The sequence below is a fragment of the Somniosus microcephalus genome, chromosome 31 (genome assembly GCF_052327205.1).
Source record: "Somniosus microcephalus isolate GS21.2 chromosome 31, FLI_Smic_1.0, whole genome shotgun sequence".
Classification (NCBI taxonomy): Eukaryota; Metazoa; Chordata; class Chondrichthyes; order Squaliformes; family Somniosidae; genus Somniosus; species Somniosus microcephalus.
Genome location: NC_141017.1, coordinates 21,840,947 through 21,860,127, shown reverse-complemented (window position 1 = coordinate 21,860,127; position 19,181 = coordinate 21,840,947). Strand labels below are relative to the sequence as shown.

The 19,181-nt window shown below is 48.4% G+C and overlaps 1 protein-coding gene across 1 annotated transcript in view; it reads right to left on the bottom strand.

Annotated features, from left to right (window-relative positions):
• LOC147097624 (adhesion G protein-coupled receptor E3-like) overlaps nt 1-19,181 on the bottom strand; it is a 61,538-nt gene that overhangs the window by 27,261 nt on the left and 15,096 nt on the right. The window contains exons 4-5 of the mRNA XM_085971423.1: nt 17,902-17,988; nt 5,606-5,698 (exon numbers count right to left, since the gene is read on the bottom strand). Of these exons, the coding sequence (XP_085827549.1) occupies nt 5,606-5,698; nt 17,902-17,988 (180 nt within the window). The remainder of the gene's footprint in view (nt 1-5,605; nt 5,699-17,901; nt 17,989-19,181) is intronic.

Sequence of the window (19,181 nt, the reverse complement as noted above, 5' to 3'; positions counted from 1 at the left end):
CGGCAGACACCGCGTGCTCCATCTCCAGGGCCACCCGGGCGCGAACATGGCCGCGGAAGAGAGGCAGGCAATCGGGCCGGACGACCCCCTCGACTGCCCGTTGCCTGGACCTGTTAATGGCCACTTTGGCCAGGCCCAGGAGTAGTCCTACGAGGAGATCCTCCGACCCGCCCGCTCCCCTCCGCACCGGGTGACCGAAGATCAGGAGCGTGGGGACTGAAGTGCAACCAAAAATCGAGGAGCCCATCCCCAGTAGGTGGCGGTGGGCTGCTTTTTCAATAACTGAGTGGCTTACTAGGCCACTTAAGAGGGCAGATAAGAGTCAACCACATTGGTCTGGGACTGGAGTCACACGTAGGCCCAGACCGGTTAAGGACGGCAGGTTTCCTTCCCTAAAGGACAGTAGTGAACCAACTGGGGTTGTTACAACAATCAGACAGCTCCATGATGATTTTTACTGATCCCAGCTTCTCATTTCCAGATTTTTTTAAACCAAATTCAAATTCTATAATCTGACATGGTGGGATTTGAGCTCATGTTCTACTGGATTCATAGTCCAAACCTCTGGATTACTAGCCCTTGTGACACAACCGCTACACATCTGCACAAGTAATGCAAGAATTCTTTACTCCATGAGGGGATAAATTCCTGTCGGGGCCACGATGTGAGAGTTCTCACTGACTTTTATTGCACGCCAATCCTGCCCCATAAAGAAAGAAAGACTTGCCTTTCTATAGCGCCTTTCACGACCATCGGACATCCCAAAGTGCCAGATAATCTATTTTAGTGATGTTGATTGAGGGATAAATATTGGCCGGGACACCGGGGATAACTCCCCCTGCTCTTCTTCAAAATAGTGCTTTAGGATCTTTTACGTCCACCCGAGAGGGAAGACGGGGCCTCGGTTTAACGTCTCATCTGAAAGACAGCACCTCCGACAGTGCGGCACTCCCTCAGCACTGCACTGGGAGTGTCGGCCTAGATCTTTGTGCTCTTCTGACTCAGAGGCGAGGGTGCTACCAACTGAGCCACAGCTGACATATGGGATAGCAGCGTTAATGATCTAATCTGAATGCTCCCCTCACAACACAGCGGGCGGTCTAATGATCGCACAGCTGCCAGGAATTACAAGAACGAAAGAAAGGTTGCTTTTATATATCACCTTTCAAGTCCTCAGAACATCCCAAAGTGCCTCACAACTAATAGATTACTTTTCAAAGTGAAGTCGCTGTTGTTATGTAGGCAAATACTGCAACCAGTTTCCACACAGCAAGATCCCACAAACAGCAATGAGAGAAATGACCAATTTATCTGGATTTGGTGGTGTTGATTGAGGGATAAATATTGTCCAGGACCACCAGAAGAACTTCTTAGATAGTGCCGTGGGATCTTTTCCGTCCACCTGAGAGAGCCTCGGTTTAACATCTCATCTGAAAGATGGCACCTCCGACAGTGCGGCGCTCCCTCAGCGCTGCACTGGAGTGTCAGCCTTGACTTTTGTGTTCAAGTCTCTGGAGTGGGACTTAAACCCACAGCCCTCTGACTCAGAGGCGAGAGAGTGCTGCCCACTGAGCCACGGCTGAAAGCAAAAGAGCTGCAGCAGCCATTTAAAGGGCTGCATTTTCACTTGCAATGTAAAGAAGGAAAAAGCTAAAGGTTCTGGATGAAGTGACGGAAATGAGAGCTGCCCTCTCTAGCACAGAGGGGGCACCCTGAAGGATTTTTGGACATTTCACCATGAACTTTGGATACTCGTTTTTAAAGAAGACTGAAATAATGGACTTGAAAATCCTCGATTACTTAGTAAAAGAACACAGAGCTCTCAGCTTGACCAACATCAGGATGCACGGCGGTCTTTGCTTATTGTCCAGGATGCTTGGAGAGAGAAACGTATGCGTCAGCAAGCCTTGGTTAGAAAACCTGAGCAACTGCTCAGGTAAAACGGTGCTGGCGGTTGCAGAGATGAGAAAGCAAGGCCTGCAAACGGATCAGAGATTCTCTAGTGTTTAAAAACAACTCCTACATGGTATGATGATCGTACAGCTGATTTTGAAGGAAACCCATATAAAAGACCCCATTCTATAAGGGTTTTCGGGAGAACCACATGCGACGTCAGGACAAGGCGACACAGGAGCGGAACCTTCTTCTCCCGACTCAAAGGACTTGATCAATTCTTTGTCTTGAGTTGTGCTCACTAGAACAAAGGTTGTATGAGAAGCGACTACTTTCTTTTGGGTAAAAAAACTGTTGTGTCTGTACGTCAGATTAGATTCTTTAAAGTTAGAAAATATCTACAGTGTCTCATTTGATCCGTGGCCTTTTGTACTCTGAACAGGAGAGGAAAGGAAGCCTACAGATCTGATGTGGAATTAATGATACCACCCATTATGGGAGAATATAGGGTCAAGCAACCTGAGAGGGGTTCTCTGGCTCACGGTATAATGGAAGATGTCTCTAGGTAATGAAGTAAAATACGTTTATCTCTCGCTCCGTAATTGGCGGTCCCTACGGGTTGACTTACTTGGAACCTACAGCATAAAAGCAGGCCATTCGGCCCATCTGGTCTATGCCTGCCTTTATGGTCCACACGAGCCTCCTCCCACCCCTCTTCATCTCATCCTCTCAGCAGATCCTTCTATGATTTAATGATAAGGAACGGATAGAAATAAGCTTTCATCCTACAACCCTCACCAAAACAGACTGATCTGAAATGGCCGGCAGGAGAAAGATGACAGACGAACGCTGTCAACAGCATCCACGTGAGGAACAACATGGCAGATCTCAGGAAAGCTGCCGAAGGTTACCCAACAATCTCCGAAACCAAGTCACCGCCCCAAGTGCATCTGTCACCAAGTTAGTCTTTACTGTCGCCCCATCCAAAGCATTCGTACAATCTTGCAGTTCTCTGAGTGCCTACCATGCATGGAAATATTGCTTGCTGCAGGGCACAAAGTCTAGCTGCAACTTACAACTGAAACTCTTGCCAAATTGAAACCTTAAAGAGGCTCCATATGTTTCTGTCTGCTGTCCTCAAGGTGCTGACTCCTTGTGATAATGAGAGCTGATTCCTCAACTGGGTGCTCTCAGTAGCCTCTGGTTTTTGGTCTATTTAATTTGAACGGGAAGATAACCATGGGCTCCTCACCACGATGTCATGTCATGGCCAGCAGTTCTTTTGAGTGCCTGCCGTGCTGGGAGTGGTCAGTCAGGGAATTAGTCCTATTGTCTACGCAAAGCTGGATAGTGGTCAGGATAGTATGCCTAGCTGAATTGCTGTCTCTTCCATCCAGGAGTCATGAGCCCCAGCTGCTGCATTGGTTGAGATCTGTTAACCCTGCATGGACCAAGGACTTTACTTGAAAGAGGTTAATGCCTCTATTAGATAGTGGAGACAGAAGTTTGGTACAAGTGCATTAAACAGTAATAACAAATTGTGGGTGTTGGCCGTGGTTCAGTTTATTACCTCTGAGTCAGAGGTTCTGGGTTTAAGTTCCACTCCAGAGAACTGAGCACACTTGACCACTCTGAGTGCAGTGCTGAGGGAGTGCTGCACTGTCGCAGGTGCCGTCTCTTGGTTGTGACGTTAAACCGAGGCCCTGTCTGCCCTCTCAGGTGGATGTATAAGAACCCTTGGCACTATTTTAAAGAGCAGGGGAGTTTCCCCCCCCCCGGTGTCCTGGTCAAGATTTATCCCTCCACCAGCACTGGAAAACAGATTATCAGGTCATTATCACGTTGCTGTTTGTGGGAGCTTGCTGTGCGCAAATTGGCTGCCACGTTTCCTACATTACCACGGTGACTACACTCCAGAAAAAGTACGTCATTGGTTATATAGTGTTTTGGAACATCCTGAGGGCGTGAAAGGTGCTATATAAATCAAGTCTTTCCTTCTACAGTATTTAAATAGCCCCTTCAGTGTGGCAAACTGTCCCAAGGAACATCACAGAGGCAGAAATAGATTGAGAGCCATAGGAGGAGGAGATTACATGGGTGATTGAGGCAGGGTCAAGCAGGCAGGATTTGGAGAGGCTTTGAAGGAGGGAGAAAGGCAGATGACAATAGCAAAATACTGCAGATGCTGGAAATCTGAAATAACAACAGAAAACGCTGGAAAAACTCAGCAGGCCAGGCAACATCCGTGGAGAGAGAGAAACAGAGTTAACGTTTCAGGTCGATGACCTTTCGTCAGAACTGGAAACAAGCAGGAAATGGAACAGATTCTAAAGCAAGTTTAGGGGCTGGGAAATGGGGGAGGGGATGAAAGAACAAAAGGGAAGGTCTGTGATAGGATAGAAGGCGGGAGAAGTAAAGAGGCATTAAGAGATATTCAAGGCGAGAGGAGATGGTAATGGGACAGGTTAAGAAACAAAGGATGGCTCGAGATGAAGTGTGAATTGCGCTGGCAGAATGAAGGACAGCTGCCCTGTGGGGGAGAAGAAAAAAAGCACAAACAAAAAGTGTGGATAAAAAATATAAATATGATAGGGGCCGAGGTTATGATCTGAAATTGTTGAACTCTGTTGAGTCCAGAGGACTGTAAAGTGCCTAATCGAAAGATGAGGTGCTGTTCCTCGAGCTCACGCTAAGAAAGGCAGAGGAGTTTGGGAAGAGTTTTTCAGAGTTTGGGGGAACACGCTGACAGGAGAGGGTGGCGATGCGAAGGAGGCCAAGAAGAACGCAAGGTGCACGTTGGCACATAGAAACATAGAAACATAGAAGATAGGAGCAGGAGTCGGCCATTCGGCCCCTCGAGCCTGCTCCGCCATTCAATGCGATCATGGCTGATCATCCAAATTCAGTACCCTGTCCCTGCCTTCTCTCCATATCCCTTGATCCCTTTAGCCTTAAGAAATATATCCAACTCCTTCTTGAATATATTTAATGAATTGGCCTCCACTGCCTTCTGTGGTAGAGAATTCCACAGGTTCACCACTCTCTGGGTGAAGAAATTCCTCCTCATCTCTGTCCTAAATGGCTTACCCCTTATCCTTAGACTGTGACCCCTGGTTCTGGACTCCCCCGCCATCGGGAACATCCTTCCTGCATCTAGTCTGTCCAGTCCTGTTAGAATTTGATAAGTTTCAATGAGATCCCCTCTCATTCTTCTAAACTCCAGCGAGTACAAGCCCAATCGACCCAATCTCATAGGGAGGCGGAGGGTGCAACGGTAGGAGAGGGAGTACATGAAGGGATTTGTAAGCGATGGCGTAGATACTTTGGGGGATGAGGAGCCAGTGGTGGTTGGTGAGGACAGGAGTCATGAGGGCGGGGCGGATTTAGCGGCGGATAGAAGGCAGAGTTTTGGATAAATTGGAGTTCAGATCTGATGACCACAAGGGAAGTTGAGCCTGAAGGCGAGAAGGACATGAGAGGTAAGGGCAGAGGTGGGTGATGCTGCAGAGGTGGGTGATGGATGGGATACGGGACTCGAAGCTCAGCCCGCTCAACAACAATTTGCACTGGTTCAGCATCTTGGTCGTAGAAAAGGACCCAGAGTTTGAGCAGGTTCAGTCTGCCCGAGCACCACCAAGAGTAATTTCCACCCTAAATTTCATACGGTATTTTGCTTTAATCCAATAAGCAAGTTATTGACTTTTTTGTTTACCAAAGCAGGTGCTGTTTGTACAGGTGTAACTCCCAGGTGTATTTGTGCAGGCTTCCTGAGGACCACATGGATCTTTGAGACACTCGTCAACATCTGAAATCAAAAAATACAAATCAGTGGAGGTGTCTGCCATAATGTCCGTCATATTAATTAACAGGCAAATCATAGAATAGTACAGCATTGAAGGAGGCCATTTGGCCCATCGACTGTGCGCCGGCTCTTTCGAAGAGCAATCCAGTTAGTCCCACTCCCCCGCTCTTTCCCCATATCCCTGTAATTTTTTTCTCCTTCAAGTATTTCTTCAGTGTCAGCTGTGGCTCAGTGGGTAGCACACTCGCCTCTGAGTCAGAAGGTTGTGGCTTCAAGTCCCCACTCCATGAGACTTGAGCACATGAAGCTAGGCTGACACTCCCAGTGCAGTGCTGAGGGAGTGCCGCACTGTCGGAGGTGCTGTCTTTCGGACGAGACGTTAAACCGGGGCCCCGTCTGCTCTCTCAGGTGGACGTAAAAGATCCCGCGGCACTATTTCGAAGAAGAGCAGGGGGAGTTCTCCCCGGTGTCCTGGCCAATACTTATTCCTCAATCAACATAATAAAAACAGATTATCTGGTCATTATCACATTGCTGTTTGTGGGACCTTGCTATGTGCAAATTGGCTGCTGCGTTTCCCACATTACAACAGTGACTCCACTTCAAAAGTTCTTCATTGGCTGTAAAGCACTTTGAGACATCTGGAGGTTGTGAAAGGCGCTATATAAATGCAAGTCTTTCTTTTTATTTATCCAGTTCCCTTTTGAAGGCTACTATTGAATCTGTATCCACCACCCTATCAGGCAGCGAATTCCAAATCCTAACCACTCGTTGCGTAAATAAGTTTTTCCTCGTGTCGCCTCTGGTTCTTTTGCCAATCACTTTAAATCCGTGTCCTCTGGTTACCGACCCTTCAGCCAATGGAAACAGTTTCTCTTTATTTATTCTATCTAAAGCCTTCCTGATTTTAAACACCTCTATCAAATCTCTCCTTAGCCCCTTTCTGGTCCGACATATTTCCAATTGGGGAAAACACGGCACCGGGGATAATGTTTTGGTTGATGCAGTAATGCAGATAGACCTAATCCATATCCTTTCACAGGTTAGGCAAATCTAGGTGCTATCCCAATGCTGCTCAATATCCATTCACAGGTGTCAGCTGTGGCTCAGTGGGCAGCACTCTCAACTCCTAACTCAGAAGGTTGTAGATTCAAGACCCACTCCAAAAACTTGAGCCCATAATCCAGGCTGACACTCCAGTGCGGTACTGAGGGAGTGCTGCACTGTTGGAGGTGCCGTCTTTCTGATGAGACACTAAACCGAGGCCCCGTCTGCTCTCTCTAGGTGAATGCAAAAGATCCCATGGCACAATTTCGAAGAAAAGTGGCCAATGTTTAACCCTCAAACAAGATCACTAAAACAGATTACCTGGTCATGGTCACGTTGCTGTTTGGGGGGAGCTTGCTGTGTGCAAATTGGCTCCTGTGTTTATTACACTTCAACAGTACTTCATTGACTGTAAAGCACTTTGGGAACGACCTGGGATTGTGAAAGGCGCTATATAAATGCAAGTCTTTCTTTTTCATGCCTAAATGAGTGGGTTTCTTTAGGCGAATTATTGATGTGATGGCAGATGATCAGATCGCATCGCTGTTGGCCCACTCAGCTTATTAATGAAAATTGCCCCAAATATTGCCTGTCTTTCCTTAAGTTAATGATTTTTTTTGACACCACCCGCTAATGCTGCAGGTGATTTTTTAAAAATTCTTTGTCGGGATGTGGACGTCGCCGGCAAGGCCAGCATTTATTACATAAGAACATAAGACGTAGGAGCAGGAGTCGGTCATTTGGCCCCTCGAGCCTGCTCCGCCATCCAATAAGATCATGGCTGATCTGATCTTGGTCTCAACTCCACTTCCCTGCCCGCTCCCCATAACCCTCGACTCCCTTACCGTTCAAAAATCTGTCTATCTCCACCTTGAATATATTCAATGACCCAGCCTCCACAGCTCTCTGGGGCAGAGAATTCCAAAGATTCACGACCCTCTGAGAGAAGAAATTCCTCCTCATTTCCGATTTAAAAGGGTGCCCCCTTATTCTGAAATTATGCCCCCTAGTTCTAGATTCCCCCACGAGGGGAAACATCCTCTCAGCATCTACCTTGACAAGCCCCTCAGAATCTTATATGTTTCAATAAGATCACCTCTCATTCTTCTAAACGCCAATGAGTATAGGCCCAACCTGCTCAACCTTTCTTCATAAGACAACCCCTTCATCTCCAGAATCAACCTCGTGACCTTCCCTGAACTGCCTCCAATGCAAGTATATCCCTCCTTAAATAAGGAGACCAAAACTGTACGCAGTACTCCAGGTGTGGTCTCACCAACGCCCTGTACAGTTGTAGCAGGACTTCCCTACTTTTATACTCCATTCCCTTTGCAATAAAGGCCAACATTCCATTTGCCTTCCTAATTACTTGCTGTACCCGCTTGCTATCACGAGACATTTTTTGAGAATGATTGTTTTCAAGGGTCACGTAAAGAAATATAACGCATAAATTTCCTACTTACCTATGCACCTTTTTAAAAATGGGCTTGCTTTTTTTTCGCTTGATTTATACTGGTGCCTACACGCACAATTGCGATCCCGTGGTGCTACGAAACAGCTCCAACTTACAGCACACAACGTAATCTTAATATCTTTTTGCTGGCCACAAGTCAAGTCTGAAATGAAGAGAACCAGGGTTGCACAGATTATTTTTTAAATCTTTGGGTGAATTGAAATGCACAGTGATTATTTTAGCCTGGTGTTAGAGAGGGCGGCGGGGGGGGGGGGGGGGGGGAGACGGGAGGGAATTGAAAATCATGAACTTTTATCAATCCCAATTGATAAACTTTTCACAAGGGGGTTAATGTAACTCAACTAGCCCAGCCACACAAATGCCGTGGCTACCAGAACAGGTCAGAGGCTGGATATTCTGCGACGAGTGGCTCAAGTCCTGACGTCACAAAGCCTCTTCCACTACCTACAAGGCACAAGTCAGGAGTGGGAGAGAATACACTCCACTTGATAAACATTTTTACAATGTGGGGGGTGTGGGGTGGGGTTAAGGTAACTGGCTTTCGCCACAGGACCAACTCAACTCCACCTAATGTCAGTGACACCAGCTCATCGCTGTTGCCGCCCTTTTCTTTGGCCTTCCTCTCCGTTCCTCGTTGTGCTTTGTTGCTCTCCACAACTTCAGGAAGGATGTCAAGGCCTTGGAGAGGGGATTTACTAGAATGGTACCAGGGATGAGGGACTTTGGTTACGTGGAAAGGCTAATGAAGCTGGGGTTCTCCTTAGAGCAGAGAAGATTTAATAGAGGTGTTCAAAATCACCAAGGGTTAAATAACGAGAAGCTGTTTCCACTGGCAGAAGGGTTGGTCACCAGAGGACACAGATTCAAGGTGATTGGCAAAAGAGCCAGAGGGAAGATGAGGAGAATTTTTATTACGCAGCGAGTTGTTGTGATCTGGAATGCGCTGCCTGAAAGGGCGGTGGAAGCAGATTCAATAGTAACTTCCAAAAGGGAATTGGATAAATGCTTGAAGTATCGGCCCCAGTCTCCTGGTCAATATTTATCCCTCAACCAACATCATTAAAACAGATTATCTGATCATTATCACATTGCTGTTTGTGGGAGCTTGCTGTGCACAAATTGGCTGCCGCGTTTCCTACATTACAACAGTGACACTTCACAAAAGTATTTCATTGGCTGTAAAGCGCTTTGGGACGTCCTGAGGTCGTGAAAGGTGCCACAGAAATGCAAGTTCTTTCTTTATGGGAGCTGATAACTAGCTGCACTAATGGCTCCCTGTACTTTGTTCCCGGGGGGAAAGTGATCCTTAACTCACACTTAGCATGGTCATGCCATGATCCCTCTTTGCATAGGGATGCCAATTGAAAATTAATCTCCAGACACTTCTGCAAGCAACCCAGGAGAAAAACCATAGTGGCATTAAAAAGACGTGTTATTTTTATCATTTGTCATCTTCTATGAACATTTTCAGTTGAAGAAAGACTTGCATTTCTACAGCACCTTTCACAACATCCGAAAGCACTTTACAGCCAATGAAGTACTTTTTGAAGTGTAGTCACTGTTGTAATGTAGGAAATGCGGCAGCCAAATTGTGCACAGCAAGCTCCCGCAAACAGCAATGTGATAATGACCCAGATCACGTGTTTTAGCGATGTTGGTTGAGGGATAAATACTAGCCAGGACACTGGGGAGAACTCCCCTGCTCTTCTTCGAAATAGTGCCATAGGATCTTCTTTGTCCACCTGAGAGAGCAGATGGGGCCTCGGTTTAATGTCTCATCCGAAAGACAGCTCCTCCGACAGTGCAGCACTCCTTCAGTACTGCCCTGGAGTGTTGACCTAGGTTTCTGTTGTCAAGTCCCTGTCTTCTTCTTAGGCAGTCCCTCGGAACCGAGGATGACTTGCTTCCACATTAAAAATGAGTTCTCAGGTGACTGATGAGTCCAATGCGGGACCTACAGCCTCTGTCACAGGTGGGGCAGACGGTGGTTGAAGGGGTGGGTGCTTGGGTTAACGTGCGCTCCTTGTGCTGCCTGCACTTGGCTTCCGCTTGCTCCCGGCGAAGAGACTCGAGGTGTTCAGCGCCTTCCCGGATGCTTCTCCTCCACTTTGTGCGGTCTTGGGCCAGGGATTCCCAGGTGTCAGTGGGGATGTTACACTTTTTCAAGGAGGCTTTGAGGGTGTCCTTGAAGCGTTTCCTCTGCCCACCTGGGACTCTCTTGCCGTGCCGGAGCTCCGAGTAGAGCGCTAGTTTTGGGAGTCTCGTATCGGGCATGCGGACAATGTGACCCGTCCATCGGAGCTGATCGAGCGTGGTCAAAGCTTCAATGCTGGGGACTGGAGTGGGACTTGAACCCACAACTTTCTGACTCAGAGGCGAGGGTGCTACCCACTGAGCCACTGGCTGACACATTGGGCCTGCATTTGCGATCGGAGGCTTCCTGCGGGTGGATGCTTCCGATCATGAAATTTTCTACGCATTTACCTGGTGGTTCGGGAGATACGGAGTCTTGTGATCCTGGGCCTCTCCTGGTAGAAATGCATAGAGACCCATGTATCCCAGGGACGCAGGCGGTTCGCAAGCGCCCCGGGATCACGTGGACCAACCCAATCAATAAAAGAAGGAAAATAACAACAGAAAATGCTGGAAAAACTCAGCAGGTCAGGCAACATCCGTGGAGAGAGAAATAGAGTCAAAGTTTCGAGTGAACCCTTTGTCAAGACTGTCAGTCTTGACAAAGGGTTCACCCGAAACGTTGACTCTATTTTCTCTCCACGGATGTTGCCTGGCCTGCTGAGTTTTTCCAGCATTTTCTGTTGTTATTTTGGATTTCCAGCATCTGCGGTATTTTGCTATCACAATAAAAGAAGGGAATCCCCATTCATACTTATGGGAGTTCCGTACATACGGAACTGTCATAAGTATGAATGGGGATGACTTAAAATATACACGAACACATGAAATAAATTTAAAAAAAAATTACATATATGAAATTAATTAAAATGGCATTTAATTAAATATTTAAAACAAAAATTAAATCTTTTGAAAAAAAAATGTATGGCCTAAAAATTCGGTTGCTTTGTGCCTCCCGTTAGTGCAAACCAACTAGCGCCCGGGCGCGGCGCCACCAACGCCTCCCGCAAAATTCAATGGGAGATTAGCAGCAGCGGGAAACCGTTAGCACCCTGTGGCGCTGCGCCGCTGGTGATGACGTCATCGCCGTGCGCAGCGCCCCGGCCGCAATCTTCGATAGTGCCCCCTGACTTGCTGCCAGACGTTATGTCCGATGGGGTCGGGCAGGGCCTACCTGCGGCCGGGGCGGCGCTAATTAAAGGCCAGGTGCCGGGCGGCCATTTTTGTTGCTTGCCGCCTGCCAGCACCTGCCCCCTCTGCCGTCCCCGGCCTCCTCTGCAGCCCCACCCCGCGGAGTGTCGGCTGCGCTCCGTGAGCCCGGCACTTCTCTTGAGTGCTGGGCTCTTTTGCCGGCACTCCGATCCCTGGTGGCCCAACTGGGCCCCGGGTTGCGCTGCGCTAGGCCCCTCCCCTTTAATAAGGGGAGGAAGGCCTGCAGTACCGCGGCGTGGCGCTGCTGCATGTAGCACCGTGATACTCCCTCGCAGCGCCCCAAGAGGGAGGCGGGTCGCTTCCAGGGTCCTCTCGGCGCTACCGGTGAATTTCGGCCACGGGACGCTGTTAGATCCGTGATTCTGAGAGTATGATGTTTTCCCAATAACTACACCGATGCTGTAACTTAACAATCAACAGGTGTTTACTGGAGTAGGGTAGTCTCAAGACTGGGAGTACAGAGGCATGCTCAAGGCTTATATACAGGTGTGGTCACTGCTGGTACTACAGTATACAGGAGCTGTAAAAGTAGTTCTCTCTTAAAGGTACATACACTACAATTCCTCCCCTTTTAGATTAGCAGTACCCATAATATTCAAATAACAATTAACACTTTAACATGTACATTAAACAGAAATAGTCCATTTATAGATTCAGTCTTTGGGGCGGCTTCCTGATCCTTTCTGGATAGCGCCTTTCCTGAGGTTCTTGTTCTTGGTGCGGAGGCGATTCTGGCCCCTTTTCGTCGGTTAGTTCATCAGTTTCCACTGCTACTGTTTCTGAGGTAGATGCTACCGGTATGTCGGGTTCATCCCCAGGTACGCGAGACATGGGGTTGACTCGTTCCTGTGATGCTAAGATCTGATCGACGTGGCGTCTCACAATGTTCTCCCCGACATCCACTGTGTACATTAATGGCCCCTGCCTTGTGCATATCGTTCCGGGTTGCCATTTCTCTGTTCGGTAGTCACGGGCCAAGACTGGTTGTCCTACATTGAAGCCCCTTGTCGGCTTCTCATTGATGTGCTGGAATTGTTTATCCTCAACATTTCTTCGCACATTTGGTCTGAGCAAATCCAGACGAGATCTCAGCCTTCGGTTAAAGAACATCATGGCCGGGGTCTGGTTGGTAACTGCATGTGTCGCATTTCTGTAGGCTAACAGGAAATTGTCCACCTTATGCTGTAGTGGAATTTCATCATCGCACATGGCCTTTATCGCCTTTTTAAAGGTTTGTACAAACCTCTCAGCCAATCCATTTGTGGCTGGATGATACGGTGCGGATGTGTAGTGCCTTACCCCATTCCTTCTCATAAATTTCCGAAACTCTTCGGACACAAACTGTGGTCCATTATCAGAGCAAATCTGCTCTGGCAAGCCGTTCCTGGCAAATATGGTCCGTAGGACTGCAACCGTTTTCTCTGTAGTGGTTGAGGACATTTTTATCACCTCAGGCCATTTCGAGTGAGCATCCACTGCTATTAAGAACATTGAGTCCATGAATGGACCAGCAAAATCAATATGCACCTGTTGCCATGGAGAGGAGGGCCACTCCCATGGGTGTAGAGGGGCATGTGGTCGTGCATTTTGGACCTTCTGGCATCCTGAGCAGCTCTTGGTTAGGTCCTCGATTTGTTGATCGATCCCCGGCCACCACACATAAGCCCTAGCAAGGCTTTTCATCTTCACCCCTCCCAGATGACCTTCATGAAGCTCATTTAGCACTCTCTCCCTTAACTTGGGTGGAATCACCACTCGGGATCCACACATCACTGTCCCCTGGCATACTGACAGCTGTTCTCTTCTGGATGAGAATGCTGGCAACAGTGAGTCGCCATGTGTTGGCCATCCCCTCACCGTCAAATCATATACCCGAGACAGTGTCGGATCATTGCGGGTCTCCTTCTCTATATCCGCGTTAGTTACTGGCAATCGTTCAATTATTGACGAATAAAATATCTCGATAGGGTCCACTGCTGGTGCTTCCTCCACAGTAGGCAGTGGCAGGCGTGATAGCCCATCAGCGTTTCCATGCTGTTTCGTGCCTTTATATTCTATTTCATATTGGTTCGCCCCTAGAAAAAGGGACCATCTTTGTAACCGTTGTGCAGTCATCACCGGAATGCCCTTCTTTGGATTAAAGATGGAGACAAGTGGTTGGTGGTCAGTCAGCAAGGTGAACTTCTGCCCATGCAGATAGTCGTTGAATTTTTTTACTCCCCATACTAGGCTGAGGGCCTCCCTGTCAATCTGGGCGTAGTTGCGCTCGGCTGAGGTTAGTGACTGAGACGCAAAGGCTACTGGCCTCTCCAACCCGTCTGGGAATTTGTGCGACAGCACCGCTCCAATACCATAGGGTGATGCATCACATGCCAAACGAATTGGTAGTGCTGGGTTGAAATGGGCCAACACCTCTTTTGATGTGATCAATTCTTTGCACTTCTGGAAAGCTCGTTTACGTTCGTCCTTCCACTTCCATGGTACCCCCGTTTGCAGTAGGGTGTTCAGTGGGTGTAAAACTGTAGACAAATTTGGTAAGAACTTATGGTAGTAGTTCACCAGCCCGAGGAACGACCTCAGTTGTGACACATTTTCCGGTGCTGGAGCCTTGATTACTGCCTCAATCTTTTCTGGGGACTTATGTAACCCCTCTTCATCAATAACGTGGCCACAATACGAGATCTGCTTCTGGAAAAACTCGCACTTGTGGCGATTAGCTCATAGCCCATACTCCTTTAATCTAGTGAGCACCTTCTCCAGGTTGGCGAGGTGATCACTGTCATTTTCGCCCGTGACCAGGATGTCGTCCAAATAACACTGGGTCCCTGGAATCCCTTGCAGGACTTGATCCATCACCCTTTGCCAAATAGCCGGAGCCGATGCTACCCCGAACACCAGCCGGTTGTATTGGTAGAGACCTTTATGAGTGTTGATCGTGAGGTATTGTTTCGAGGCTTCTTCTACCTCCATTTGCAAGTACGCCTGGGCTAGATCAATTTTGGTGAAGCGTTTACCTCCAGATAGCGAGACGAAAATATCCTCAATTCGTGGAAGCGGATATTGTACCGTGTGAAGGACTGGGTTCACTGTCACTTTAAAATCCCCACAGATGAGGACCTTCTTTGGTTCCCCAGGCGTATTACTCAACGACCTCTTCATTACAGGAATGATGGGTGTAGCCCACTCGCTCCAGTCTACTTTGGACAGTACTCCTGAACGCTCCAACCCTTCCAGCTCTGCTTCGACGGCTGGTCGGATCGCATAAGGCACTGGTCTGGCCTTAAGAAACTTTGGACTTGCATTTTCCTCTATTTTAATCGTTGCTGTTATGCCTTTTAGTGTACCGAGTCCCTCCTGGAACACTTCTTTTGCGTCAGTTAGCATTTTTGACAGTCGTCCAGGTGTGACGTCGTCATCCTTTTTGGCCTCAACCTTCAGTGCCTGTATGGAATGCCAATCTAATTGTATCTTCCGGATCCATTCACGTCCTAGTAGTGGTGGTCCTCCATCTGGCAATACATATAGGTCCATTTTAGGTATTTGCTGGCCTTTGTATATCACTTTCACCCTTATTTTTCCTTTGGGGTAGACTTTTTGCCCCGTGTACGTCTTCAAGACAATCTCTGTAGCTTTCAAGGGTATATGTGAAAATAGCCGCTTGTAGTCCCTTTGGTTTATGACTGTTAGGGCTGATCCTGTGTCGAATTCCATTTTCACTTGGACTCCGTCTATCTTGAGTGTGACCCAGATAGTCTGGTGATCCTCCATTTTGGTTACCTTATGTAGTTTCAGACAACCCAGCTCCTTGCTTCTGGAGTCTGTATCACTTTTCTGTTCGTCTGAACTATTGTCCATCACCTTATGTACCTTTTTGTACTTCTCCTGTGGAGATTTCTTGCTGTTGGTTTTCTTCCCTGACCTGCAGACTCTTGCTATGTGTCCTGCTTTTCCACACTGTCTGCACACTTGGTCCTTGAACCAACAATCCTTCTGGTCGTGTGTTGTTCTGCCGCAGCGATAACACTTCCCTGTTCCATATGACATTTCATTGGTGCCATATTCTTGCGGTCTCCGTTGTATCTCTGCAGCGCCCCTTGCGGCTGCTTCGTGTGATACTGCCATGCTGAAAGCCTTGTCCAGCGTAAGATCCTTTCCTGATAGAAGCCGTTTCTGGGTTCCTTCACTTTGAAGCCCACACACAAACTTGTCCCTTAACGTATCTGCTAGTCCCACTCCAAACTGGCAGTGTTTCGATAGCTTGCGCAGTTCCGTTAAGTACTCAGCATTAGATTCGTCTTTATGCTGGTTCCTTTTGTGGAACTTAAATCTTTCTGCTATCAGCAGCGGTGTGGGGTTTAAGTGGTCCTGTAGGATTTCTACTATGCTTTCGAAATTCTTATCCACGGGCTTCTCTGGGGTTATTAGGTTTCAAGTAAGCCATAAGTTTTTACACCCATGGAATTTAACAAAACCAGTGCTTTCCTAGCATCTGGCACTTCATTCGCCCTGCAGTACACCTCAATGCGTTCCACATATGCCGCCCAATCTTCGACTTCATTGTCGAACGTAGAGATACTGCCACTCTTCAGCATCCCTGGGTGTGATTTAGCTGTCAAAAATGGCGTCTCCTGCGCTCTCCCTTCTTTTCCGCTGGCACAAAATGGCGTCTCCCGTGCTTTCCTTTCTTCCCGCGCTCGCCCTTCTTCTCCGCTGCGGCTTCTAAAAATGGCGTCTCCCGCGCTCTTCCTTCTTCTCCGCGGCTCAATGGCGTCTCCCACGCTCTCCCTTCTTCTCCCCGCGGACACTGTTCAGCCCTTGAGCCCTGGCTGTGCTCTGCGTGTTTTCCTGTGCGCCTTTCCCGTTTCCGCCGCTCGGTCCTGAACCTGGCTGCTGCTTTACCCTCACTCTCTCTGTTTTGTTTTTCCTCGACGCCGCTCGGTTTTCAACCCCCGGCTGCGCCCTGTGCGCTTCACCCTCTCTCTTACCTCGTCGACGCTGCTCGGCTTTTTCTCTGCCGTCGGTCGGCTCCAGCCGCCGCTGTCCGGGAAGGGTCTGCGCTGTACCTGTTGCCAGTCTGTTGCTGGATCGTCGTGGCTGAGGAACCAAGCCCGGCTCTCAACAGCCTCCCCTGCGATGTTCACTCTCTGCCGGACGAATGGGCGGTTGCTCGTGGTCGACGCCCGTGCTTCTGGCCTCGACTTTCTTCCACCGCCCTCCCGGAGCGAATCCTTGAAGGGAAATGCAGAGTTGCAGGTAGATTCGAATCGACACTCGTTGCCACTGTTAGATCCGTGATTCTGAGAGTATGATGTTTTCCCAATAACTACACGGATGCTGTAACTTAACAATCAACAGGTGTTTACTGGAACGATAGCAAAATACTGCAGATGTTGGAAATCCGAAATAACAACAGAAAATGCTGGAAAAACTCAGCAGGTCAGGCAACATCCGTGGAGAGAAATTTGAGTTGACGTTTCGGGTTGGACCCTTCTTCAAAACTGGAGTAGGGTAGTCTCAAGACTGGGAGTACAGAGGCATGCTCAAGGCTTATATACAGGTGTGGTCACTGCCGGTACTACAGTATACAGGAGCTGTAAAAATAGTTCTCTCTTAATAAAGGTACATACACTACAGACGCGACCCAATTTGTCCCCCTATATGTTTTAACGGGGCTAAAACTAAACTCACCTTATTGGACAGGGTTTTTAAGTGAGTGATAACATTTTATTTTTCTATTTTTAAAAAACTTTTACGCTGGTAAAAACAGACCGTACGCTTTTAGCAGGCGTAAGAATTCCACGGGCCTTTCAGTGGGCGGAAGTTGGGCAAATAGCGCAGAGGCCCATCTCCCTGGGATGCGGAGGATCTGTCGAGAAGATTCCTGATAGATCGCAGGTGCCGGGTTTTAGCGCATGCGCTTCGCACGTCTGATACCAGCACTTGCGCGGCCCCTAGGGGCGCGTGCACGCCTCGTACGCACCCGTAGGGGTCGCAAAATATGACCCATAAAAGTTATCAAAAATATTGGAGGTGTGGCAAAAAGGCTGTTTGACTGACAGTCAAGATTGATGCAATTGGGTAATGAAGAGTCTGTTGGCTTTCCAATTGACCGTGGGAAGGAGGATCGACCAATGGCGGGAGTGTGGGGGCGGGACAGTTTGAGGAATACATCCAACCAGACTTGGCAAGTCTATCTCTGCATTATTCTAACTGTGGTGTTCAATTGGTTTGCAACCCCTGTTAAAAGGTTGCAGAACGGACTTCGGTGACTGTCCACTGTTCACACTTGAGAGAGGCAGAAAGACAGAGGACATGCCATGGGTTTCAGGTAATGACTCACTGATGCAGAACCTTCTTCTGTCAATGTAGAATCCAGGTGGGCACGAGTTACTGTTGAGCGTATCGTTGATATACTGCTGGTCAATCTCTGCAAGTAAAAAGAAATCTAATATTTGAAAATATTTTTTCGACAGAGTTCCTTTTGCAAATGGTTTGCTGATCAGAGGGTTTCTCGGAGAGAGAAAAGAAATGGAAGGTTTTTTTTTGCTAGTCAAGATATCAGCCTCACGTTAGCAGCACGGAAACACACAGCAAGATGCAGGTCTCGCTTGAGGTGCCTTCGGGTGAATTGAGCTTCTAAAAAGATAGGGACGTGTAATGGTCTCAGTGGGTTTGACATTCATCCCTTTTGCGCTCAATACTGGGGCGGTAATGGGCAGAAAAAAAGCGCCTCTTTGTCTCTCCCACTCGCCGCTGCTTTTATCATTTTCGCCGAACTTTGACACTGGTGGCCACAGCTCGCATTTGAAACAGGCAGGAGCCTTGTGAATAAAGGCGAACAGGGGGGTTGCGTGATGCCACTTGGACCTCCCACCCACCCACCTCCCCCTGCCCGATGCCACTACCGCCCTCACTGCCTGACCACTGCCACCTGCTGCTCCCACCCAGTGTTCAGCTCCATTCACAACTCCTCAGATAATGAAGCAGTCCATGCCCGCATGCAACAAGACCTGGACAACGTTCAGGCTTGGGCTGATAAGTAGCAGGTAACATTCGCACCACAGAAGTGCCAGGCAATGACTATCTCCAACAAGCGAGAATCTAACCATCTCCCCTTGACATTCAACGGCATTACCATTGCCGAATCCCCCACCATCAACATCCTGGGGGTCACCATTGACCAGAAACTTAACTGGACCAGCCACATAAATACTGTGGCAACAAGAGCAGGTCAGAGGCTGGGTATTCTGTGGCGAGTGTCTCATCTCCTGACTCCCCAGAGCCTTTCCACCATCTACATGGCAGAAGTAAGAAGTGTGATGAAATACTCTCCACTTGCCTGGATGAGTGCAGCTGCAACAACACTCAAGAAGCTCGACACCATCCAGGACAAAGCAGCCCGCTTGATTGGCACCCCATCCACCACCTTAAACATTCACTCCCTCCACCACCGGCGCACCGTGGCTGCAGTGTGTACCATCTACAAAATGCACTGCAGCAACTCGCCAAGGCTTCTTCGGCAGCACCTCCCTAACCCGCGACCTCTTCCACCTAGAAGGACAAGGGCAGCAGGCGCATGGGAACATCACCACCTCCAAGTTCCCCTCCAAGTCACACACC